At 41.1% G+C, this 25,183-nt stretch overlaps 2 protein-coding genes across 13 annotated transcripts in view; one reads left to right on the top strand and one right to left on the bottom strand.

Moving 5' to 3' along the window:
- The first annotated feature begins 2,225 nt into the window (after positions 1-2,225).
- The window catches only part of KEL (Kell metallo-endopeptidase (Kell blood group)), a 40,055-nt gene continuing 17,097 nt past the window's right edge, over positions 2,226-25,183 (top strand). Inside the window, exons 1-4 of one of the 12 annotated variants that reach the window (XM_040594784.1) lie at positions 2,226-2,501; positions 6,800-6,873; positions 9,258-9,366; positions 18,869-19,020. In XM_040594784.1, coding sequence (XP_040450718.1) covers positions 6,858-6,873; positions 9,258-9,366; positions 18,869-19,020 — 277 coding nt within the window. In that variant the 5' untranslated portion in view covers positions 2,226-2,501; positions 6,800-6,857. Of the gene's footprint in view, positions 2,502-4,984; positions 5,104-6,799; positions 6,874-9,257; positions 9,367-18,457; positions 18,529-18,551; positions 19,021-24,008; positions 24,151-24,219; positions 24,308-25,183 lie in introns of those variants that run through there. The other 11 variants (XM_040594785.1, XM_040594795.1, XM_040594789.1 and 8 more) reach the window with 11 other exon arrangements.
- On the bottom strand, positions 6,880-9,251 carry LOC121088535 (taste receptor type 2 member 40-like). The gene has a single exon (XM_040594797.1). The coding sequence runs from the start codon at positions 8,920-8,922 to the stop codon at positions 7,972-7,974; it is 951 nt and encodes a 316-aa protein (XP_040450731.1). The 5' UTR covers positions 8,923-9,251; the 3' UTR covers positions 6,880-7,971.

The following is a 25,183-nucleotide window of genomic DNA, read 5'->3' as shown; positions in this document are numbered from 1 at the left end:
TAATGAAAAAATCTTTTAGTATGATTGTGTTGCTTCCCCCCCCAGTTTTTATTAGTTCCAAGTAGTCATGAAATCACTGTTTATTCAAGCCACGTATGGTAAAGTTAACTTGAGGTAACTGTCCACATTTTCATCATGAGTATGCAATCAACTAATGACAGAACAACTGATCCAATGGCTCCTGAAAAGTTGCATTAACGATGGTGCATTATGCTGTGACCTTTGCTTCAGAGGATTGTGAGGTGACCCCTGTTTTTTAATTAAATGCCAGGACCTCAATTCTCAAGATCAAAATGTTTTTTTCAAAATTTCAACAGAAGGGAGGTGATGTGTGTATGTCTGTGCTTGTCCCTTTTCTAAGATAAGATTTCTAAACTTTTTCTCTAAATTTTTAAATCCTTCATCCCTGAACTTGAAGGCACAGATAAAAACCAGTGGATCAGGTCTCTCTGGCAGCCGTCTCCAGGCCCTCAGGTCCTCCAGTACTTAACTCCTAAGCTTCTTACTCTACTCACCAGCAAGCCCAGCTTGAAGTTTGCTGGTACACCACCATCTCCATCTGCATCTGTGTGGTACCACACTAAAAAACACCAACTTTGTCTTACATTTAGGTGTGTTTTGTAGCCTATCAGCAAAAGCACAAAAATTCTTTTCAGACAACTGCCAAAACCAAAACTCTGCTGTGGACCTCCTGGGGATGCAGTGGAACCAGCGATGCCCAAAAGTGCCAGGGCTGGCGTGACAGCTCATGGATGCAGGCTTCCCTCTGAAGGAATAAAGATGCCCAGGGACAGCTGTGCTCCAAAAGCCACCAAACATGAGGGGTAGCCAGTGGTGCTGGGCTGGCTTCCCGAGCTGCTTGTATGTGGTGGAGGAGCTAGTAGCACCCAAAAGCACCAGGCTGTGGCATAACATAACCCCAAATGTTGGAAAATTCCAGAGAACACTTGAGAACAGGGGTTCCAAGTCCCTCACTTCTGCCAGCCGCACCTCCCCAGGATGGACTTCTGGTCCTTCTGGTTTGTGGGGAACAGAAGAGTGGACAGCACTGCTATGTGTATCCCACAATCTCCCTTGTTGGGGGGTTGGGAGGATCTTTGAACAGGAAGCCATGAACCTCCTATAATTTCTTCATAGTTCTGAACCTGAGGCCTCGGTTTCCCCAGGAAGTCGAGGCACATACTCCTGTCCCCCCTCCCAGAAGAGCTGCACAGGCACATGCATGGGGGCTGCTGGCTGTTCTGCACACAGGGTCAGGGTCAGCTCTCCGTGCAGAGGGGCTTGTGGCAGCCTTCTGCAGGGGGTGGGGGGGAAGACCAACACTACCCCAGGTGGGGCTGGAGGCTCTGCTGCCTTCACAGCTCAGACGTGGAGAGAGCGAGAGGCAGAAATCCACTGGGCAAGAGAGGAAACGTGGTTCCAAGTTGTGGTTAAAACATGCAGTGACCTGGGTTAGCTGACAGTGACAGGTAAGAGCCTTAAAAATTGTGGAACAGAAATTAAACCAGTGAACACAAATGGAAACATTAAAAACAACTGTTTTTCAAGGTTAACGTTCCATAAACATGTAAGAGTGTGTCCTTGTCCTATGTAACAAAGCAATGCTTTATAACATCTGTTATATCTGTTACAAGTGACAGTCCATAACAGAACCTCTTTAGGGTCACAGCAGAAATTGCACTGAAGGAGCATCTCCCCTGAAGTGAGAAGCACTGTTAACAGGTTTCTACATGATGCAAGTAAACAAGCAGGACATGTTGGGGGTGACAGGAAATTACTTTGCATAAGTTATTTTGAAGTGCATTTCAGAAACTGGAGGAAGCCTTTTCCCAGATAAACTCCACAGGCTGGAGTTCCAGCAGGAATTATTCTGGGGTGAAAGGTTTTACTAGAGCATGACTGAACATTTGTTCTTCAGGATTCTTTTTCCCTAGGTATCAAAGAAAGATTCAGAAAGAGCGAGACTGAAAATAACTCTAATCTAGCTTAAGAAAGTGTTTTCAGATGGTGATCCTAGGGATGCAAATCAGTTAATAACTTTCTACTGCTGCCCACAACATTTGCATATTTTCTTCCTTCAGTGCTAGTGATTGATTGTTGCTAATATTGCAATTCTGGTTTCCTTTTGTAATTACATTAGGGGTGTGTGAGTGAATCCTACACATACAGGAGAAAAACAGGAAAAAACAATTCTATCTAGTACTGTAGGAAGGAAAATACATTTAAAGGAAGTCAAGGGAGTGGAAAGGCAGACTGCAAAAAAGATCTGAGCACCTCTTCATGCTCACTGTTCTGGCACAAGATCTTCTTGCAAAAATTCTCATCACTACACCACAAAAATCATTCTGTATGAATTTGTGTAGGGTGCAGGTGGAGAAATATTTAACAGAAAGCAGCAGGTTGAAGAACTGAAAACTGCATGCTTAGAGGTGTCATGAGAATGCCTCCCAACCACTGATACACTCTGGGCACCAGTGGTGCTGTGGAACCCACAGGAACTGGTAAGTTCAGAACATGAGAAGACTGACGGATGGGTGCTCAGCCACCAGCACCCACTGGTGTCAGCACAGGTTGGATAGCTCAGGGCACAGCCAAGGAGGCAATGGGTGTTATATACAAAGATTATAAGATTAAATATATACATATCTATGTTTATTTGATGAGAGGAAGGATCCCTTTAGGAATTTTCTGAACATTGTTCTAAAAGCTGCAGTTGGGCAGCTGTTGAATAAACAGCTGGGGCTGGTCTCTCAGCCATTACTCTGAGCAGGCTACTGCAAGTGAGTATGTGTGTGTCGGGGGTGGGGGTGGGTCTATGTGAGACAGAAAGAGAGAAGGGAACTGTGTAAGGGGGTAAGCATGTACTGTTCAAATAGCTATCTATTAATGAAAAAGGTATTCTAAGAAAACAGCAGCTTAATTAGTAAAAGACATTAAAGTAAATATTTTTTGTGATCTGGGTTTCTCCAAGGTGTAATCTTCTGTCAAGGAAAGTAGGATTTGCAGTAACCCTAATATCACATGTATTGATACACAGAAGGAGACAATCTAGTCAAGAGTTTTAAGTGCTCCTGTTATGTATGTCTGATTGAATCCTTACATTTTCAAGTTTGGAGAATAGAAAAATGCCTGTATCTTTCCAAGGAAATAATTTCAGCACTGAACATTTGGGTGCCAAGTATGATTAGTCACTTTTGACTAAACTTTCAAGGTTTTTTATATTTTTACATTACATACAACATATATTGAGCACAATTTCAAGATACTGCCTTAAAATTATTTATCACCCTTTGCAAGTACCATCTGTGTACAGACATTAATCAAACTAAAATCAGGATAGCAGTACTGCTCTTAAAATACTACCCTGATAAACGCAGAGTTGTGGATCCCTGGGAAAGCCTCCAAGATGCCATAGGATTTTCCATTTCTCTTAGCTCAGGAAAGAATGCTTTGATTGTAAAAGCCCATCAGTAACCACTAGGATGCAAACTACAGTGAATGGCTGTTTGCATATACTGTTTGAACCATTTAACTCTTTCTACATTTAGCCTGTATTGTCTTTCTGCACAGTTCCATCTTGTGTCCAGAAAGAACAGGCAATAAAAAATTTAGGAATTAACTGGAAGCCGTGCCAGTTAAGCTGCATTTGCTTTGTAACTACTGCCTGAAGAGTCTACAGAAGTAGAAATGAGTATTGCACACCTAGAATAGAGCTGACCTAGCTAATACCAATAACCAAGGCTCTGGAGGTTACATGACATTGATTAGGGAAAGCAGAGGGATAGAATCCCCACAGGGGATTTGGAACCCATGTACAAAAAAAGAACACTCAGGGCTGCTCTAGAGCAAAATATAGGCCAACAGCACATAACCCAAGCGTGAGCATGACATCAGATCCCCAGGAACACACTACAGCTCCTATCTGTAGGATTGGATCTGCGTGGGGTTTTTTCCCCCATCCTATTTCTACTGGATTTTTGTCCAATAAGCATTTCACATAAACCTGACAACCCATGGACAGAAAAGGAACTGGAAACAAGGACTCTGCTCCCTGAGCTTGGGCAAGACTTGTGCAGCCTGCCGTACCAGATACACTGTTTTAGGCACATGGAATAGCTGCTTTCCGCTAGCCCCACAAATTATGTGGAGAGGAAAGAAAATGAAGTGTAATGAGAAACTATGCTCTTTTAAAAGATCTATTATTAGGTTTAATTAGTTATCCAGTTTAATGTTGAAGTCCTGCCTTCCATTTCTGTAAGCAAACGCAGAGGTGTAAAGAACCATCATGCAAGACGCCTGGTTGTCAATATATTCCTGTGCATGTATATGTTGGTGTGTGCCTGTAGTGCTCATTTCAGGAAGGTCTGTGAGGCATGAGCTATACGTGTACTATTGATAGCTCTTCCAATTTCTTAAAATGATGTTCTGACAGGCATTGAAAATAGCATCCATAGCAGGTTTTCCAGAGTTTCAGTTATGAAAATTCCAGCTGTGCTTATGGGTATGCAAAGCAGAGAAGGATCCTGTAGTGATCAAGTCTGTCAGTTACATAGCACATCTTTGCATTTCTTGCCTGGAGCTAATGACTAGAATCAAATTACTGTTTCGTTACTTGGAAAAAAGGCAAGACTGATTTAGAAAACAAATGAGAGCTGTTTTCCTTTTCTTTCTCTGAAGTACCCATTGACGATCTTTTATTGTACGAAGGGATTTATGATTTACCATTCATCTGTAGGATATTTTAATACCATATGTTGATATTATCACAAACCTGAAGTTCTAACTGTAACCCATTTTATTAACCATTTTGTTCAGAGCCTTTTCGGTGTATGGCTTCATCAGTATCCAATAGTCCACAGTCTCATGCAGCACAACAAGTTGCAATTTGGATTAAGACAAACAACAAATATCATAATACACCCATATCAATTAGTTGCAACGGCTCACCTCTCACTGTGTCTGTTACGGGGCGCAGGTTCTCCCACTTGCCTCAGCTACGCTGGGCACCAGTTGTTGCAGTCGGAGCCCAAATCAGTCTGCCTCACATGGGGCACCCACTGTTGCAGCACAAGCAAGCCATCAGGCTGCAACAAGGCTTTTGTGGTCAGTCAGATTCTACTCTCCATGCTTTTTGCTCTTCCTCCAGAGGCCATGCCAGGCTACACTCTACTCCTCAGGGCTATTTAACTACTTAGCAGGAACAAGCTACAGCTGCACACTGTCCATGTCAATCAACCCACTGCCTTGGCAGCAAGGCCACAGCTGCAGATTATCAGTGCTCATCAACCCTCTGCCTTCACTCCTCTACAGTAACAGAAGTAATTTTCTGTCTGTCTGCTTCAAAGGAATACTAAAGGCCATATACCTTGTTAAAATACAGTCATAATGTTGCCATATTTTAATACTTCCCTTCAGGGAACAGAAATCACATCACATAGTAACTTAAGAGGAATTTAGTCCTCAGACAAAAATAAAGGCTTCTGATTAAACCAGAAAACTACAGAACTCCAGAAAAGTCTTGTTAGCGGAAAAGAGTTCTGTTTTAAATGCTGGCATCTTTGTTTTATGCTACATTTGAGCAGTTTCCTAGAAAATCTTGTCTTTTTTCTTTTGTCTTTTTTTTTTTTTGTTCCTGCATCCTCAATACAAAGAACTATAAGACAACATGATTTGTATCATCTCATTCTGCTGACGTTAGAACAGGATAAGCTTTGAACTTTGCTTGTTTCCTGATCTGATTTATGATACCAGATTTTAAATAGACCTGCCAGTGCATCTAATTAACATTGGAGTGTGTGGAAATAGTTGGGATGTTTTAGAAAGATCTGATAAGATGAATTTCCAATTTCCTTTGAGATGGGGGAATCAAACCAACTTCCAGCTTACAAACAAAACAGAGAAAAGAAAAATGCCTACTATCAGATAAGATGCATAACATTAAAGAATCTTAACTCTAGTAACTATTATTTTCTTAACTAGCAAATGGGTTGGTTTTTTTCCCAGAACAAATATTTATCAATCTTATTTAATAATTTATCTAATAGAACAACAAGGATTTAGTAGACTGTGAGATGCATTTTAAAGATTTTTTTTTAATATGACAAGTTAGCTGTTACAGAAAGAAGTTACAGAAAGAAACATCTGCCAGAACATTGACCCTACAAGGTGTATTCCAGTATTTCTGCCTACTTTCTCTTTTAGATTCCAAAATGTGTGTTGAGGCACAGGTAACTTTTTCATTTAACTCTAGGCAAAGAAAGCTTTGGAGGGAAGACCCATTTAAAGAGCCTTAAAGGTAACACAGGAACCTCTTTCAAAGCACATGTCCACTGAGGAACACGGTTAGGCTCTTTGTTCATGAGGGGGGAAATGGAAAAGAAACAACATAATGTAAATCAAATCATATGATAAGGGCTATTCCTGCTGAGAGCCACGTACCTTATGGCTCAGCCTGCAGCAGGACAAAACGCATGTTCTCTGGGTTGACCATACCCCATGTGTCTTGCTTGTTCCTGTGGCCAGAGAGGTCAGAGTTGGTTTCCCCAGGGCCAGTGAGAGCATGCCATACAGGGGCAGAGGGTACACCAGACCTCCCAGCACATGTGTTTTGTGCTGCTAAGCTGGGAATAACCCTTTTTCACAGATGGTGAAGATGCCACATCACGGTGTCATTGCCATGTCCTGCCATAGAAAATTCCTCTGTGAGCCACTGCTGTCACCTGTGGAACAGTTTACAAGGGGAAGAATGACTCCCAACAGAAATAATTATTTGACTTGGTATTTTTAAATCTCTTTGAAGACCCAGTTCCGGCACTCGCTTAGTTGACAGATAGATTGCTTCAAGCAGACTGACTGTGATGACATCAAAACCAGGTATGTGAAATCAGAATGGGCTTTGTCCACACAAGTGATGATCACTTTAAAAGAATGTAAACTCCCACTGCAACTGAAAAAGATCATAAACTTCCAGTCCTAGTGTAACGATAATGTGCTGAGTTTCGGACTCTGCCAAAACATGTGATTTGTCCAGGAAATTGTAATTTATTTCTAAAGCTGAAGGAATTCCTGTGTAGAAAAAATTATAGGACACAGCTTGTGAAAATTGAGACATTTCAGGGAGATGTGCAATTTCTAGAAAATTTTAAAGATAATATCGAGCCATGCATTTAAACATTTCTGAACTACTTTATCAGTAATGCTAATTAATTAATTTTAATATTTTAGTAATTTAATGATACTTGACAATATTTAAATGACACAAATTCATGCTTCTGATTTGAAGAATCTATTCTCCATAGCAAATCCCAAAATAGTATCCTGTCAATTCATTATTCAGAAGAGTCTGATATTAAGGAAATTATTTTTCCTATCCAATATACCTTTTTGCTGGGAACAGAGACACTGATTACTAGTTCATCAATAGCAGGAAGCTCAGAAGGCTGTCTCATTCTTTACCAAATCATACTGGAATCTTAAAGATGCTTTTAGAATCAACAAATATTTTTCTACTTACAGAATCAACAAGCAGTCAAAAATTCTTGGGAATTCCTTAGCATCCTCATTATGTGCTAACTGACCAGAAACAGCTTTCAAGTTTCATATTCACATATAAAATTTGCACGGGCTGGTGCTTAAGCAAGTCTGTTCTGTCAGCATCATGAGTCTGATTTGTAACTTAGAGCATTTTGAGTGATTACATTATTGTCCGAGTCTTGGCCTTGTTTTTCTGCTGTCTTAGAGAAACAGTGGTGATTTCTAAAGAAATACAGCAAGCAGAGTACATGTATTCTGCAGGCAATCATCTTTCAACATAGGAGAGAACTTTTAGAATTCTTCATTACAAGATCATGTCTAAGTGAAGCAAATTCCCAGCTTCTTCACGTTTCCAGATCAGGCCTATAGCCTACTCATTCATGCTTCTATTACTTCATACCTCTGGTGGTGACTTGGATCTAAACTGGAAAGCCCAGACTAGCCCACTGTCTTTTCCATGGATCTAGTTCTGACAGGACAGCTTGCATGGTGCAAAACCCTAGCTAGTAGCTCTCGAAATTTGGGGTTGCTCCGTATTAAGACCATTGAGTGTCCTGCAGGACAGGCAGCCATTACAGCTATACACATGGCTTCCCCGATGCTTAAAGGTAAAAAAACGTCAGCTAAAATTGGAACCAAGGAAATAAAATACGTAACATAGAAGATAAGGAAGGAAAGGACTGACTTGATGGCACCAATATGGGCCTCTAAGCTGGGATTCCAGAAGCCAGTTGCACTGTTTTGTATCTGCCTGGTGTGTATCCAGAGAGATCTGATCAGCAGGATGCTTGAAACCACAAACACTATTAAAGGCAAAGCTATACCAGCATTACAGAGAATAATCAATAAAAAGAAGCTAGCTTTCATTGTGACTCTCCTTTCTGAAGAATTTGTCATGGTTGAAGGAGCAGAGAAGTTGTCGTGCACGTCGTAGACATCCCAGGCGAAAGGAAGAGAGGTTGCAAAGGAGAAAAGAGATGATGTTATCAGCACCCAGGGCACGAGACAGGAAATTCTTTGCTTCAACCAGATGAAGAAAGACTGAGTAAAACTAGCAATCTTGATACAATAGAAGGCACTAAGCCAGGCTGCAGACCAGAAGCTGGAGTAGTTCAGAAACATAAAAACTGTCTTTAAAATTACAAACAAATGTTCTTCATAATAGGAAGTTTCGCAAAACAGACTTAGGAACAAATCCAGCATCATCCAGGACTGCAAAAAGAATCTGGATAAACTCAGAAAGATCATAATTGCATCATATGAGGACAATATTTTGCTCTTGATGCAGCTAGTTGAACTGGCAACCAAAATAGTTCCATTTCCTAGAAGTCCTGCCATGGATTCAATTATAGCAATTGCTAGAAAAAGGAGAGAAAGTAACATGGACATAGCAACTCAAGAACTCGCAATTTTTACTCAGCTTTTCATGAGCTCCTGAAAGCCTTAGACTTGCAGTGCAATGCAACTAGCTGTTAACAGTGCATGCTCACCTATTTATATCAGAGGAAGAAGTATCATAATAAGTCATTTAATATCTATGTTATTTTACATTTTTTGATGATTAAAATAGCTCAGCTGTTTTCTCTAATCATGCAAATTTGATAAAGATTCAGTTACAGACTTTTCAGTTCAGAAAAAGGATTTGCATTTAAAGGGCTCAGATGCATTTTTAAAAACTTGTGGTAATCCAGTTCACAGAACTCTCTGAATTTATGTATTTACAGGTGGAGAAGAGTTTCACATGTGTGTATGCTGTCTCATGCTAGGACTGGGCCCCATGCCCCTGTCTGGCAGGAGAGAAAGATCATTTCAATATCAGAAAGTGCAAGAAATGTAAGACATTTTCAGAAAACACACAATTAACTAAATTTTGTACACAAATGCTTAAAGCATCTTAAACCTGTTTGAGGAGCTTGATCTGATTTCCACATCTGGCCATGATGCAGTTATTCTTCCTCTTCCCTCACTCCTGCAACTGTTTGGCAAGCATTCTCACTGTGGGTCCTAGGTTTGCAGAAAAGACATTCAGCTTGGCTACTATTTGCTTGATTTTTCCTAACAAAACAAAGGATTCAGACCTTGGTTCAGCTTAAGGAACTAGAATGGAATAGCTAGTGCTACCTAAGGGGAGCATTTGTCTGGCAACTGACTGACAAGCTAACTGGTGCTGCTGCCATTATAGCTGCTGGGTTTTATTCTACTCCTGCTGTCGTCTCAGTTAGATTTATCCAGAAAGTACCGGACCCATCTTTTCCTCCAGGAAGGGGAAAACTGAGGTGCTGGAGGGTAGATCATTTCTTCACGCTGCAGAAGATGACCCTCCAGCTCCTGGGGTGGTATGGTGTTGTGTGCCTGGGTGGGCCAGCAGGAATGGCCAAATTTTGACATCAAGAAGGTCACCTTCAAGGTTCTATGCAGTAACCTAGTGCCTGTCACCAAGTGTCACCTTATCACATTCTGGGTGCCAACACTTGTGAAGAAGGTCCTCTATTGCATTGTGTAGCCTTACCGTCTCAATGTTGATTGCTAGGCAGCCAATTTGAAGTTCATAGCGCAGATGGAGGTGCAGGTCTCCCAGGCCATCTTCCAGACTATTTACCCATGAGTCAAAGACATCACAGAGATAAGATGGGTGTTAGCTGAACCTGAACTCCCCATCTTCATGGACACAATGTGTACGTACATATCCCTGTATGCTATTTATGAAGAGGCTAACATCAGTACATTTAAAAAGCTACTCAAAATGTTGCAAGTCCAGAGAGACAATTATGGATGAAGTATGCATTACAATGGCCATGGGTGTCAAGGAGTATCAGGAGGAGCTGTTCCATGAGGGAAAGTGAAGAAGAAGTTACCAGAAGGCAAGGCAGGGACAGTAAGGGCAGGGTCCAGCATGCCATCCCACAGCATATGAGCAAGGATACCAGATAAGCTCTGTGATGGTAACTGGGGTCAGCCAGCAGCCCACTGATTGCCAGACAAGTCCATAGTGATAAGGCATGTCCAAGACCAAGCCAGGAATTCAAGTCTGCAGGTCAGGATCAGCACCCAGACCGGCTGAGCATGTGTCAAGGCACAGGCATAGCTGCAGTGCTGCCCAGGCAGAGACCAAGGGTGAGCATCCTAGAAGCATCTCCTGAAAGTATGGGGGGCCAGGCCCCACTGCAGCTTCCCGCAGCAATCTGTGTCAAGGCTGTGAGTGCTGGCTCTGCACTGAGGCAGGCAGACCCCTCAGCAGGGGCAGGGAATGGCCCAAGACCTGACAGCACTGCTGGGGCAGCACCTGAGAACTTTGTCAGTGAGTCCATTCCAGTACCATCTTTCTGACATCTGGTGGTAAAACGAATAATATCAGTGCTATTCAACACAAGTAAATTCCAAGGGTTCGACCAAAAAAACCCAGTTTGTTTAGACAGGATTAACTTCTGCAGTAGATGGGTAGTTAATTACTAAAGTAGTTCAGTAAATGTATAGAGAACAAGTGTACCGTGTACAGTATTCTGGGCTGTTTGAACAGGAGCATAGCCAGTAGACCAAGGGAAGTGATTCTCTCAGCACTTTTTAAGACAGCATCTGGAATGCTGCATCCGATATTCAGGGGTAATTTTATTTTTCTAGTGACTGGAGACTATTAAATCTGCAGATTCAGTAGGTTTGGATTAGGTGCAAAGTTTTTGGAAGACAGATTCAGAATTCAAAATCATCTTGACAAACTAGAGATGCAGGCTGAAAAATATGGACAGATACTTATAGACACAAAAAGACATGCATAAATACTGGATGAGGAAGAAGGTGTCAACAGAAGTACAGGGAAGGATCTGGTGGGTACAGCAACAGTTGTGAAGACAATCATAAAACTACAGCTGGGATGCTGTGAAATACAAACAGCAGTTTTTGTTTGCTGTACAAATTAAGGCATTGTACTGTTCTGTGTAGCTCTAGTAAGGTTTTTCTGCAGAACTGCAAATTTAAAAAAAAATGCACAAATTGAAAGCACCAGCCTTGTTTAGTTTAGAGAGAAGAAATCTGCAAAAGGTCTTACACATGCGAAAAATAACTGAAGCTCTTCTCCGTTTACATTATGGGGAGGGCGAGGAGTGTCAGGCTTCATAATAACTAAGTCTGATCCTTTTTACAATTAGAGTGTTAAAACTCAGAGGAAAAAAAGTCACATATATTCTTATTGCAAAATTTTTAGAAGATTTTGAACAAGAAGCTGCAAGAGTGTCACAGAGGGAAAGCTGATCCTGCCTTTGAGAAAAGAAGTGAATGACAGCACAACTTGGTCATTTAACTACGTAGAAGTCTAGTAAACATGCCTTTTGTTTCCACTTCATCAGTCTGGGAGAAAATCTTTCCCAGCTAATTAGGCTGTTCAGTTTGTCTTTTGACTTTGTGTATTGGAGTCTTTACTTCTTAGTAATACCTCATAGTCACGCAGGAAATATGCTAATTTCAAAACATGCCACATTGCTGGGCAGATACAAACCACTCCATTTACAGATGCGTCGGTAAGTTACCTGGCAGCTCAAACCCACAGGGTACGTCGGGATCAAGGAGTGGAACACGAAATCTCCAGAGTCCTGAGTTTAGGCCTTAACCACTGACACAGAGTGCAGCAGCTGGAGGTACCAAACAGGATGAAAAGCATAGGAAGAGACAAGATAAAATGAAAACTTAGTGGAAATACACACCAGGCAATTGAGGGTTCAGCTCAGGAGAGACAAGGTCACTTTTTCTTTTTTTTTTAAATATGTCAGTCCTCTTTGTGTTTCACAGGCATTTTTTGTGATACTGCAAAGTATATGAAGAACTTTAGAATCAAGTACAATCTAAAACACAGAAGGGGACAGCAGATTTGGGGCCTAAACAGAAGAGGAGAATTTTTATGACCGATGACACTTCAATATCTGGTCCACAGCTGTAATTAAAGGTGAACAATATGGATGTACTTTTTTTTGTAAAAAAAATTGGAAAATGGTGTTCTTGCTGACACCTTTTATAGCATTACCAATGGCCCTGGAATTCCTATAGTTTCTAATTTAACTGTAAACACTATGCTTCCACATAATTTCTAGTTGTGGCATTATAGTTAAAACATACGTGTTGAGACACAAACCTCTGAGTTTTGGTCATGACCATTGATTTTAACAGTCATGACTCAAGTGATTCTGCATCAGAAGAACTTAGTCTACACATGAAATATAGTTGATTCTGCTTACTAGCCCCATAATGTCTGGAATTACTCTGAAATTTCACCTCACACATCAGCACCCGTTAAGTCATAAGGCTTAGCTCTATCTTGCTGCCACAATCACAGAAGTTAGCCCGGGCATGCTGCAAGCAGGTATTAGTGAACAGCTCCACATCTCACACAAGGCTGCCTCTCATCTCAATCAATTCTCTAGGGCTAATGTGGGCCATAGCTTTGGTGTCATTAAATTCACCACTTTTGATTGTGTTGAATATGAAAGGGGATTTTTAGTTCTACTGACTTTTCAGAGTAAGAACTGAATTTTAGAGCAAATATCCTTTTAAATCAGCCTGTTAGCAATTTTAAAAGACAAAGAAGGTACCCAGTATTTCAAAGAACTATAGAAAATGGTTTTTTAGGATGTATCTCAGAAGGTGGGGCACTACGAAGAAGCAAGAGCAGAGCTGGTAGACATTCAGTTCTAACAGTCCATCTGGCAGCCTGCTGGCCTCAGACATTCCATTTGCCTGACCCTGCCTCCACAATAGCAGGCTGCATGGCTGCTTATTCAGGGATTATGTTTTTACCCTTTCTTGCCCTCCTTCATTTTAAATAAAAGTTTCAGAGGCTAAGGCTTGCTTTTCTGAATGGAAAACAATGCTTCGTGGGGGTTTTGGGATGATTTCACTGTTAATGTTTGACTGTGTGAAAAGACAGGCAACTACAGAAAAACCTTTTTAATACAGGTCTTTACCTGGTTGCATAGAAAAAAAATTCAAGTTTGCACTAGTACAGTAACTGCAACAAACTACAAAATCATTAACAATAGCCTGAAGTGTTATCATAATTAAGCTTATTTGTCCTTAGAGATTGTGCCCAGTGAAGCAATAAAATGAGACACTAAAGTGAGATAGACATAACACAAGACATTCATGTAGGGCAGGATTATGCCCAGGGAAATCCAGGAGAATAGGGTGGGTGTTTTGTAGTTTCAGCTTCAACATCTGCCATTCTTACTTTCAGTGCTTTCCCCTCCTGGCTTCGTTGGCTAACCTTCTTTACCCTTCTGTCTTAATTCTCAAGCTTCCCTTCTCTACTATCTGAAACCCACCCCTTTTCTTTTCTGCCATCAAGGCTACCCTTCCTCTCTACTTCTGATTCACATGCCTTGCATCTCTTTTATCCACTTGGCTTCCAGGCCTGAGTATGCTCTTCCTTTTGGATGGGTTGATGAACCTTCAGTTAGAAGGACCCAGACAGGTCAGGCTAGCCCTCCTTTTTTCTCATCACCTTTAACAGATTCAGCCAGGTAACTGAACTACCACACACTGAGCTAGTCCATGCTTACAGCCTTTGTCTTTCCTCTTCTTACTGCCTCCTCTGAACCTAATGTCTTTTGCCTGATGTTAGTGGTTAGAAGAATCAGCAACTTTTCTGTCCTTTTTCCTAAATAAAGGTGTTAACAAGTGGCCCAGAGAAGTTGGAAGAACAAGTTGCCCAGGGAAGCTGGGGATGCTCCATCACTCGAAATGTTCAAGGCCAGGTTGAATGAGGCTTTAAGCAACCTGATCAAATGAAAGATGCCCCTGACCATGGCAGGGGGATTGGACTACACAATCTTTAAAAGGTTCCTTCCAGCCCAAACCATTCTGTGACTCTATGATTCTGTGTACCTGGTGGGCTGAAGGTAGATGGGAGAGCAAGTATTTGGTGGGATAAAAAGGCGGTGAAAAGTTCCCATCTGCCTATGTGACTAAGAGTCTCTGAGAACAATTTTGCCACAGAAGGGATCACTCTGTGCTACCCATAGGGCAGTTAGAACACTCTGCTAGATCCCTGACTGGCAGCTCCAGTTCTGTGCTGCTTAAAATGAGTTTATCCTGCTATCAGTCCTCCCATCCACAGCAGAGGACGAGGGCTCTCAGATTATACTGCCTCCGGTTTCCTGAACTTCTCTACTGAAGCAGCAAGCTCTCGCAGTGCTTTGGTGTTCTGATGTTTTCAAAACAAATTTGTGCTTTTGATGGTGACCAGAACTACTACTAGCCTTTGGCAGACAGTCTTTCATATAAATAAGAATTTCTTTCATGTTGCTTTACCCCACAAATGACACTGCTCACTGGTAGTAGGGCCATCGGTGACCATCTGAGGTAGAAAAGCTCGAGCTAGGCAAGCTTGTTTTTGAAACTAAGCAATCTCTTTGTAAGGGATAACTTTTCCACATGAGTTTCCAAGATGTCTGGTGACATTAACATTGCTGCATCATATTTTTCTAATGTTCTTTTTTTCCTTTAATTACAAAAATCTGGCAAATTTTTGTGCAGTCTATGATACATACCTATTTTGGAAAGGTTGAAGCTGGGATATCAATCTATGAAGCAAAATTTTGCCCTGCCAAAGTGCTGCAGGGGAATTTACCATTCACACAATGCTGAAGATCAAAGTCCCAATTCAATTTCACTTCAGGACAGATATTAAGAAAATAATTTCTGAAATCTGCCTAATTTTCTAACTCTTGAATCTATAAGGAACGCTTATAACCCCATCTGTCAAGCACACATCAATGCACTTAATAATTCCACATTTCTTTGAACCATACACCTATTTAAATCTAAGAGTCTAAAAGATAATTGCCATTAAACAGTTTTATGTGTGACAGCTGGAAGGCCTGTCCAACACTCTTTTTTTCAATGTGCTGATCAGTGTTACATTTGGAAAAGCTAGTGTACTGCTAGCTAGAGAAGAGAAAGAGCCTATCACACAGAAAAAAGCCAGGGGTCCTAATTTGTGGACTCCAGAGAGCAGAGCTGTCATCTGTGCCTCAGAGATAAGAAGGGAATCAGCCGATAAGGATTACTCGTGACGTCTCACACACACACACACACACCAGTCCTTCTTCCTGCATCGGTAGTTAGAAAAAGTTTACAGGGAAACTTTTTGTTGTTGTATTCAGTAGCTGATAAAGGCATCTTTAAAGAAACTTATGTGCTAGCAGGAAAAAACAGCATGTATACAGCACCATGTTCTTGTACATGTGAATACTGCACGTATGCAGCTCACAATATCACTGAAGCTCTACAGGATGTATATTCAATAAAGACGTTGGACTGCACACTGCCATCATGCAATCCCCTCCAAGGCAGACCTTCTTCAAGGCTTAAATGCATGTGCAGCCATTACACTGTCCTGTGGCACCTAACTTGAAGACTTCCATATCCTATTGATAGTGTGGAAAATGTAAGATATGCTGCCCCAGCTTGTTGCTGCCAGATGCAAATGTGTTCTGCCCTTACTCCAACAGGTGCAAGAAACTCTGCTTGGAGAAGTACATAACTGCAGTGTCTGAGTTACTCAGCTTCAGCTAATGGCCACAGTCAGGTTTTTCTGAAGCATGGGTCATCTAATTTGGGGTTAAATATGTCTTATACCTGTGTATCTCAGAGCACAAGCACAGAGAGAGCATATGTGTGAAATAAATCCACATTTTCTCCAAAGAAAGATATGGCTTTTTGAATAAATACAAATCTTAATGATTTCATTCTCTCCGTAACAGTTCAACCTTCCTACTGAATTATTTAATGAGCTCTATGCAACAGAATGGTGCTCAGGAGCACAGTCTTCCAATGGAAACCAACAGTCATGTCTGTCAGATCCAGTGTATAATGTTATTATGATCTGTGATGACTTAAGAGATGGAACATAATCTCCATGCCAGATCTTGCAAGACAGTTTTCTCAGCATCACAGCACCACTGAAGCGTGTACTAAATTCGAAGACCCATGCTCTTCACTGAGAAACTGATGTGCATTTCATGTCCTGAAACATCCTATGCACACCTACACTGAGACTTTGATCCAACTACTTTTCAAGATGTGTCCTGATTCATTTACAAGATCTGGAAAAAATTGTCCGTATATACACATTCAAAGTGTTTCTAGATAATGCATGTGGGACAATCCATTTGGTGTGGCAATATTAATGTAACATTTTGTCAAGTTATTTGGTAAAATAACATTTAATCAGCAGGAGGTAGCGGACCTGTTAAAATATACGGGCTCATGAAACCATGTTAACTCCAATCATAACTCACTGGCATATTAAGCAAATGGCTTTTTTGCTCTTCCCAAATTCTATTTTAAAGCTGAATACTTCAGCCAAGATTTTATTACTTTCTTCAATTTGAATTACATTGTGTTCAAAATGATGTTAGCCACTTTATAATCAAAAAGGCAATAAACTCCTTGTCCAGAGAAATTTCAAAGCCTAGAAAGTGTTCATGAGAAAAAATAGAAGTAAAATTAATTTCATTACTTAAAGCTTGAGAACTTTAGGATGCTGTAATTAGAAGATGGAAAAATTCAGACACATGGATAAAGCAGATAAATAACCTACATAATGTTATGAACAAAATTTGCCCCGTCTGTTTACAAAGGTAACTCCACAGTAAGATCACTTACAGTTAAACCTAGCCAGGCCACTATTGTACCATTTCTTTGTCTATACTACCAGTGCAACTACTGAAAAGCATTTGTGAGAGAGTACTGGAAATGCAGATATTGTGAAAAAAGATGCACAGTAGGGAAGAGTGGAAAAGGCTCAAAGGGGAATGCAGCAGAAACATATGGAAGACTTAAAGCTATGTTAAACCAAAGGATTAAATGGGTTGAATTTTCTTACATATTCCCATTTTGCCGTTTACACAAAGATTTGAGATTTGACTAGCTGTAAATTAATTTAAGCCACAACGAACAGACCACCTCTGTATCTGTTGGACAGTGTGGATCACAGTAATGCTGCTCCCAGCAATGCAAGAGTTGTGACTACCAAGAGCATCTTGTTACTTCCACTAACAAGATTCTCAGTCATTTATGCAAGAAGTATTCACAAATTGGATTCTGATGTTAAGCTGAAAGGAAGTAGCCTATTGCAAGGCAAGAAAGGTCAACAGGGACCTTTTTTGCTGTATGCAAGGGCCTTTTTTACAGTATGTAGAGCTGTTTGGTAAATGTAGAAATGTATAGCTACCAGCGACCCGAGTGGTGGAGAGGACTGGCAGTAAGTTACTGCTTTCAGTCATGTAAGAAGTCTGTTGTCACAGTATAATCAAAGATGTTAAGAAATTATGCACCACTACAGGAGTAGGGGAAAAAGTCAAATTGATGAAGGTGAGAAGATTTGGACTTTAGGACAGCGACCAAAGATTTGGCAAGCTCTGAACAACTGGACAGTTATCTAATTATCTTCAGACTAGTGAACCAAGGCACCATGCTGCCCTGAGAAACCAGTGAGGTGGGGAGGTAAACAGTTCTCTCCTGGTATTCTGCTTGGTTCAGTCTTTTTGGAAGCTGACACCAAACTGCTCCCCACCACCTTTCTCACCTCCTAGCTGCCTCTTGAGAAGGTCTCAATTCCCAAAGTCCACTACTCAGCTTTTAACGTCTTAGGGAAGGAATCTGGTTCCCAGTCCGCAAAGCAGAGAAACTTCCCTCTCAGATCTTTCCAATATGCATCCTTAGGGAAGCAATGACCCCCAGGCTGGGCCGTCACCTGAGAAGCCACAAACCACTGTAAATAGAATCCGTAATGAGCGGTTTCTTTTATGCCTCTTAATGAAAAGAAAAAGAATCAGAAGTAGTTGTGTATTCACCCCTTGAATGGACTTAGGGGTGCAGATGAGCGACAGCACCAAGAGAGTCAGGATGCTGGCCTTGCCCGTGCTGGGGGAGGAGCACGGGATCCAAACCCATGCTATCTTGTGATAGGCAGGGGCCTCCAGGCCCCAGAGCAGCAGGTTGGAACAGGTTAGCAGCAGTGAGAATATCAGACCAAAACAGGCTCGTTGGGTGGGCAGGGTAGTAAGGCTGTCGGGGAGAAAGGGAGCAGCAAAGGGCTGAGGAGAGGCTGGGGGAGCTGGAGAATCACCTACTTCTGTTCGAAAAGGTTTCAGTCCCCTCCAAGGCACAGAGAGACACGTGGATCATCAAGGGAGGCAGAAGGGAACAAAAAATACACTTTTATGAGAAGCAGAGGTGTTGAGAAGAGAAGGTGGTGGAGAGCAGCTGAAGTGTATCCATCCCCTCCTCCCATCTTCTGTAAGGGTGTTTTTCTCAGGGCTTTCCCTTTCTTTTCTCCTCCCCACAGCAATCAGCCAAGCTGGGAAGAGGAGATTGTCTCTGAGCTTAGCGGCGTGTCTCAGCACAGAAGACTGGTAGTAAACAAGCAACAGATCTGCCGGCTGTGGAAGCCACAGGAGCAAAGCCTGTGCAGGGACCAGGATGAGCACTCCTGCAGAGGTAAGAACACAGGCTTGCCTTGCGCCCTGCTGCGCACCTGCACTGCACCCCGCTTTGCGCTGCTGCACTGCGCCGCTCACTGCCCCGGGAACCGCAGCGGCTGGGTCTGCAACAGGGTGTTCAGAGTTAATGATGGGTATGTGGTGTGAGTAGTCAGAGGTTCTTGCCTTTCTTATTCCTCATCCTAAAGGCCACTCTGAGGCTGCATTTGGATCTGTCTGAAGCACTGGTCAATACATAGTAGTAGTAGTAGTAGTAGTAGTAACAATAATAACAATTAACAATAACAATAACAATATCTTTTATTGTATCCCCATTTTTTTCAACAAATTATTTTAAGGAGTTACTAGTGCACAAAGACACAGATTTTTCCCCCACAAATAATTGTGGGTAAACATGGCATAATGTTCTGAATGTATCCTAAGCCTAATTGCTCCCCACTTAATGCGTTGTCCTTTTCCTGATTTGATGTCTTATATAAATAACTAGTGAAGTGCTAATTGCATATTTACAGGCAAATTGCGCCAAACTGAACTGTTAGCTCAGTGTTGCTAAAGTGTACAAAACATTCAAGGACAATAGAGATAAGTAAAGTTTTCTGTGTAACTAAATAATACAAAAAAGAAATGTGTATGTTTTGTTGTGTGAGAGCCGTTCAATGTATTGCAAGAATTGTGTCTGTAATACAGTCACTTTATCTTGTCTGCAATTTTCCGGCTGAATAATGTGCAGAAATGTTTGATTTGTGCATCCATTATCATATTTCTGTGTGATAAAGATCAGACAACAACCACGATTTTAAAGTTATTGGCTGTGGTTATGCTTCAGGCTTTTAGTACTCCAGAATATAATTCAGCAAACTTTCTGTTTAGTTCCTCATGTTAGCAGGTACTATGGCTAAAATACTATTTCTCAAATGGCATATAATGTGCTCAGTTTATATGCTTAGGTGATTTACTGACAAAAGATAAATTTAAGAAAATGTTGATGCTTTTCTGAGTATTGAGGCATTAGTCTGAAAACATGTCAACCATATAACTAATGTGATAAACACAATTGGGTAATAGCCAAATTCAGTAGTTCGTGGATAATCTACTGGCTGAAAAATAATACACCAAAACTGTCTGGTAAATAGTTATGAAAAATAACTCCCATTCTCCCTGCCTTTGATGTCTTTATTTTAATTTACTAGATTTTCATAAAAGTTAGATGCTTCTATTTCTGCATCAGCACTAAAACACTGGGAAAATGCAAGGTGAGGAAGAAGCGCACAAAAGAACTTCAGTGTCCCTTGCAGAACTGAAGAATAGCTCACAAACAGAAAGAAGGAGATGCTGAAGGAAAATAAAGTTCTTTGGCTGATTTAATTGCATCAAATAGTTCTTGTTTTAGTAATAATAGTACCTGTCAAGATTCTGCTAGCCTAAATCATGCTCATATTTGAATTGGCTGATTCATGTAGTACACAAATTCAAAACTATTCATTTTATAATTAAGGACAATTATAAGTCAGCTTTTAGTCATTTTACAGGCATTTGATCTCACTTAGCTACAGTGAAGCCATTTAAATCTGAGCACTTGCACATTCTTCAAAGAAAAGCATGAAAAAACTGAAATTGTAGTGGAAATTACATTCACCTTCAACTTCATGCAAATACGAATCATCCTTCTCACTTACTCATAATCGAGGCCCATATGGAAAACCTCTGTCAGAGCTTAAAGGCATTCTATTCTGTTCCACAGGCTTGTTCAAACTATTCACTTGTCCCTTTATGTAGAGCATGCTGGCTGAGGCAGCCAAGCCTCAAAACACACCACAATAAAGTGCTTCTGCTTCCTGCAAGTGTGTAATGCTCCTGCATCCTGAGCGTGAGAAGTGTTTATATCCCATCTCCAGTTCCATCCAGTCAAATGCATACTTCCTCAACCAAGGGTCTCTGAATTAGGAAGGGCTCTGTTTTTTCGGTGCCTGTGAAACATATAGTCCATTTGTGGCATAAAAGTGGAGGTCACACAAGACAAGGATTCTGACAGGGCTATTGCCCAGGTCAGTATCTTGACAAGAGTACTGAAAGAGCAGGTGTTTGTATGGTTTTCTTTAAGCTGTTGTCATGGAAAAGATATAAGGGAAAACTAAGTATGACTGCCTTCCTCTATTTTCTTGGTTTATGTAAGTCCACAAGTTCTCTCAAATTCATCCCCAGTAACAGAGTAAAGATTAGAATGAGATTCCTGTTGAAGGTGGACTGTTTGAAGAACACTGTTTATGCTTATGGCTCACGTAACACAAACCTTAATACAGTTTCCAAGTAGAGGTACACAACCAATTTCCACCCTTGTCTCTTCTTTTGGCGTGTGCTGTGCTCAGCCAGCTACTTCACTAGTTGTTTCACATTGGGTTCTTGAGGGGGACAGTCTAGCTTTCCTACAGTTTTATAAAAAAACTATTATTTAATGCACTTCCCATTTCAAAACGAACATAATGTATAAGCCAAATATAGACCTACTGTTAACTGGGATTTCAGCAGAAATTGCTGTGACAGCCTTGAAATACCACTGTCTTGCTAGGATCTCCACAGCCATGACATATCTTACTCAAAAGAGAGAAACAGATGTCCTCCGATAACATGAAACCAAAGAACTGCAAACTTACCAATATTTTGTACTAGGAATAGGCCAGATTTTCAATGTGAAAAGCAAAATGTTCATTGCAATAGAGAAATCTGGAGCATTGTGAATGTAAATAATTCACTCTCTCCCAAATGGTGAGAGATGAGGGCTTGCATGTTGGAGAATACTTTTTCTTATTCCTTTTCAGCCAAGCAAATTTTCTTTCACTCACTTCCCTGCCATACTGTTAGGTCATGACACTTAATCTCTACTTGAGAGCTTTTTTACTACAAGGGGTGTATGAAAGGAATTTGGATTTCCTGCTTTATATTTCCTACACGTATTTTGCCAGTATGATCATGTTCTGTATCTAGCATCTTTTAATGCCAGGATTCACTTGTATGTACTTGCTCTCCATTTAGTTATTCTGCATCCTGCCTAAAGAAGTCAGGAGAATAGTATTTTAAAAGGGAGAAAAGCAGTTAGGCACTTAACCCTTGTTAGCATTTTCCATGAGTCAAGTAAGCTAACGTCTGCTCTTGAGAGGCTTCTGTTAATGACTGAATAAAATGCACATTTGAAAAATATAAAATTATGAGGTCCATTTTTCTGTTTCTTTCTGTGTTTTCTGTTCTGCTAATATTTTTGTACAGGAATTGTACATAGTATATTAGGCAAGATCATTAACAGCAGACTTATTAATTTCCTTGGCTTTCCTTTGCTTCATTTCTTCTTGTGATTTTTGTAAAGATCTGTTTTCTGTTTTTGTGGAAAAGAAGACAGATACAGAGTGTAGTGACAAATGCGGTTTACCTACTGCATGTAAGGGAGCAGCAGGGTAGGCAGTCTAGCAACTGAGAGTCATGACAAGGCAGGCAAAAAGTAAAGACTTCATCAGCAAGGGGTACACCCCCACAGCATGGGAATGGGGGCAGCGGGTGAGGCAGGTCTGGTGGCAGTAGCCAGGGTGAACCAAGAATGCAGATTGCCAGGCAAGTCCATTGCAAGGAGGCAGGACCAAGGTCAAACCTGCAGAATCGGGTCTGCAGGAAGGTCAGGACCAGGGCAGTGGGTTACACAGCTGGCTGCAGGCACAACTGCTGCTGCAGCGTAGCTCAGGTGGAGATCTTGCGCGGCAGCTGCATAAAGCAGCTCCTGGGTGAAGAAGTGGGCACCTCCACCGAGGCTGCTTCTAGCTTTTTCTCAAAGAGTTCCAAGGGCTGTCAAGGTTTCTCAAACAGCTTTCTTTTATTGGAGAACCAGGCTTGAGCACAGGGAGCTAAGCTTGAGGCTGTTGGGACTGGCCCTGACACTGGCATGTAAGACTCTCCAAGTAGCACTCCTATGAGTTTTACTCCTTGCTTGCTGTACTATTTCTTCTCTATCCCTGTTCCTCTCGGGTTTTCCATTATCTTCTGCTTTTCTCCCCTTTGCCTCCATTTTCTCACTGTATATTCTTATTCAGTTATTCCACTTTTTTTTTTTTTTTTTCCCAGTTCTTTCCCTTTCCTTATATTACCAGCGTCCATTCCTGATCTGTTCTTTTGTAATCTGCTGTTCTGCCCTCTTATGTACATCAAAGTAGGTAGAACCAGTGGACACATAAAGTAAATGTCACTTTATCTAACTTTATTCAGGTAGACATCAGAGGTGTATCCTAACATAGTCAGCTAGCTTCCTTCATAGTCAACAGAGAAAAAGACAGGTAACTGGGCAGGACACTTCAGCTCATTCTAAGGCAGATGTCTAAAACAGAGCTGTCCCCATAAGGTGCCTGGCCTTCTCCACTGGCTAAAGAGACACACCTAGATTATGAACACAACTAAATTAAAGTGAGATAAAATCTGTATATAACATCTTCTCTGTGACTTACTGCAGTTTTTAGACTAGGGCAAGTCTTTTCTCCTGCTTGAATTGGACTAGAGTGCTTAGGATCCAGGAGCCATTTCTTCAGGAGGAATAAGAAATTAGTGCCCAGGTTGCCAGACTGTAACAGAATAAAGAATGACCAGTCCTAGCCATCCTGTTATTAGCTTTATGGGCTCAAAAAGGCTTTGATATCTTCAGGAGGTGTATGCAAGGTGCATAAACCAAAAGGAACTATGGCGGGACAGACCTCTTCAAGGCAAGCTGGCTTCTCAATGCATTATTCATAACACTGTTCAACAGTTGTAGCTGGAAAAGACAGGGAAACGAAGGAGGTGAGAAAGCCCCTTGGAATAGAGTCACCTAGATGACTTGGATGACTGTTGGTATTCTGGCAGTAGTCCTGCAAGTGATTTTCTAGTAGATTAGATGGAAGACAGAGTATATGACCAGTGCTAGCTTTAATATTAATTTTTCTGTCTTCATTTTTTGTCTTATTTTTCTCTCTTCAGACCTGTGACCAGCAGCTGAGAACAGGTGCAACAAAAGAACGATGCCTTCAGGGGAAAAGCCTACTTCTGTGTACACTTCTTCTCAGTACTCTCCTTGGCTTTACACTGCTTGTCACCTACATCATGATGACTTGTGGTCTAGGTATAAGATGGGTTATCCTTTTCCCTGCTTCCTCATCCACCCCATTTGTAAGACCCCTTTCTCTCCTAGATGCCTCCATTGTGTATTAGGCTTCGCATCTCTCTTAAGAATCAGATTTTCAGTATCTCAAAGAATCCTAACACCAAATGTAAAAAAGGTACACTATTCTGTATCTTCCTTGGGTCATAGTGGGGAGGGAACCCCAAACTTGTCTTCCTTCTCTGCCTGCCATTTAATATGCCTGGGCCCAGTTTTGAGGGAAAGCATTATTATATTGCTTGTATCTCATCATCATGTCATGCCCTGTCTGTAGTCACCTCCAGGAAACTGGACTGAATATGAAATTTGGAGCTCCTCCTCCACCTTTTTGTCTCTGACTTAGTAAGTCTAGTCCTAGTTCTCTAGTACAGATCAGTGCAGTCATAGTATCAAAAGAAAAGCTACAGTCCCTCGCTAATGGGGGAGCTGTGAGCATAGCCCAGAAATATTAATTTGCCTTTCAAATTTGCTAAAGGACTATCTGAAGAACGGTCCATGTAAATGTTTATGCATATGGAATGCTTGGTACTAAAAGTGCAATTACATTGGTGGATACACACATTCCCTGCTCAAAAATAAATCATTGACTCTTCATGTACTATTATTCTTTTGTCCCTGTTATGTGTTGGAAACCTACATAGACCGAGGGAAAACTGTTAATTTAGATCTTGTCTGCTTCTACTCTGCCTACCTTTTACCATGTCAACTGTTGAAACCATAGCATAGAATGCTTTACTTTGATTTACAAGTAGCTTATCTCAGTAAATAATTGATCTGAACTGATATTGATACAAGACACTGAACCAAGATGAGAACACATACCCAGTGATCTACAGCAGTTTAGATAAAGGGAGTTTTAGATCAAAGCAAGATGTACTAGAAAGTCTTTGTCCTGATTTAACAGATGTGATTGCTGAGAAATGTTTCTCATACACGAACATCTCCCTCCACATTTTAAACTTGGCTCCTTATTTTCTCTGTGCTCTGCCCTTCT

The sequence above is a fragment of the Falco naumanni genome, chromosome 5 (genome assembly GCF_017639655.2).
Source record: "Falco naumanni isolate bFalNau1 chromosome 5, bFalNau1.pat, whole genome shotgun sequence".
Lineage (NCBI taxonomy): Eukaryota > Metazoa > Chordata > Aves > Falconiformes > Falconidae > Falco > Falco naumanni.
This window is presented reverse-complemented; position numbering and strand designations above follow the sequence as displayed.

What these genes read in the sequence shown, in the direction of transcription:
- LOC121088535 (XM_040594797.1), bottom strand. Translation starts at nt 8,922, where the DNA reads ATGTCCATGTTACTTTCTCTCCTTTTTCTAGCAATTGCTATAATTGAA.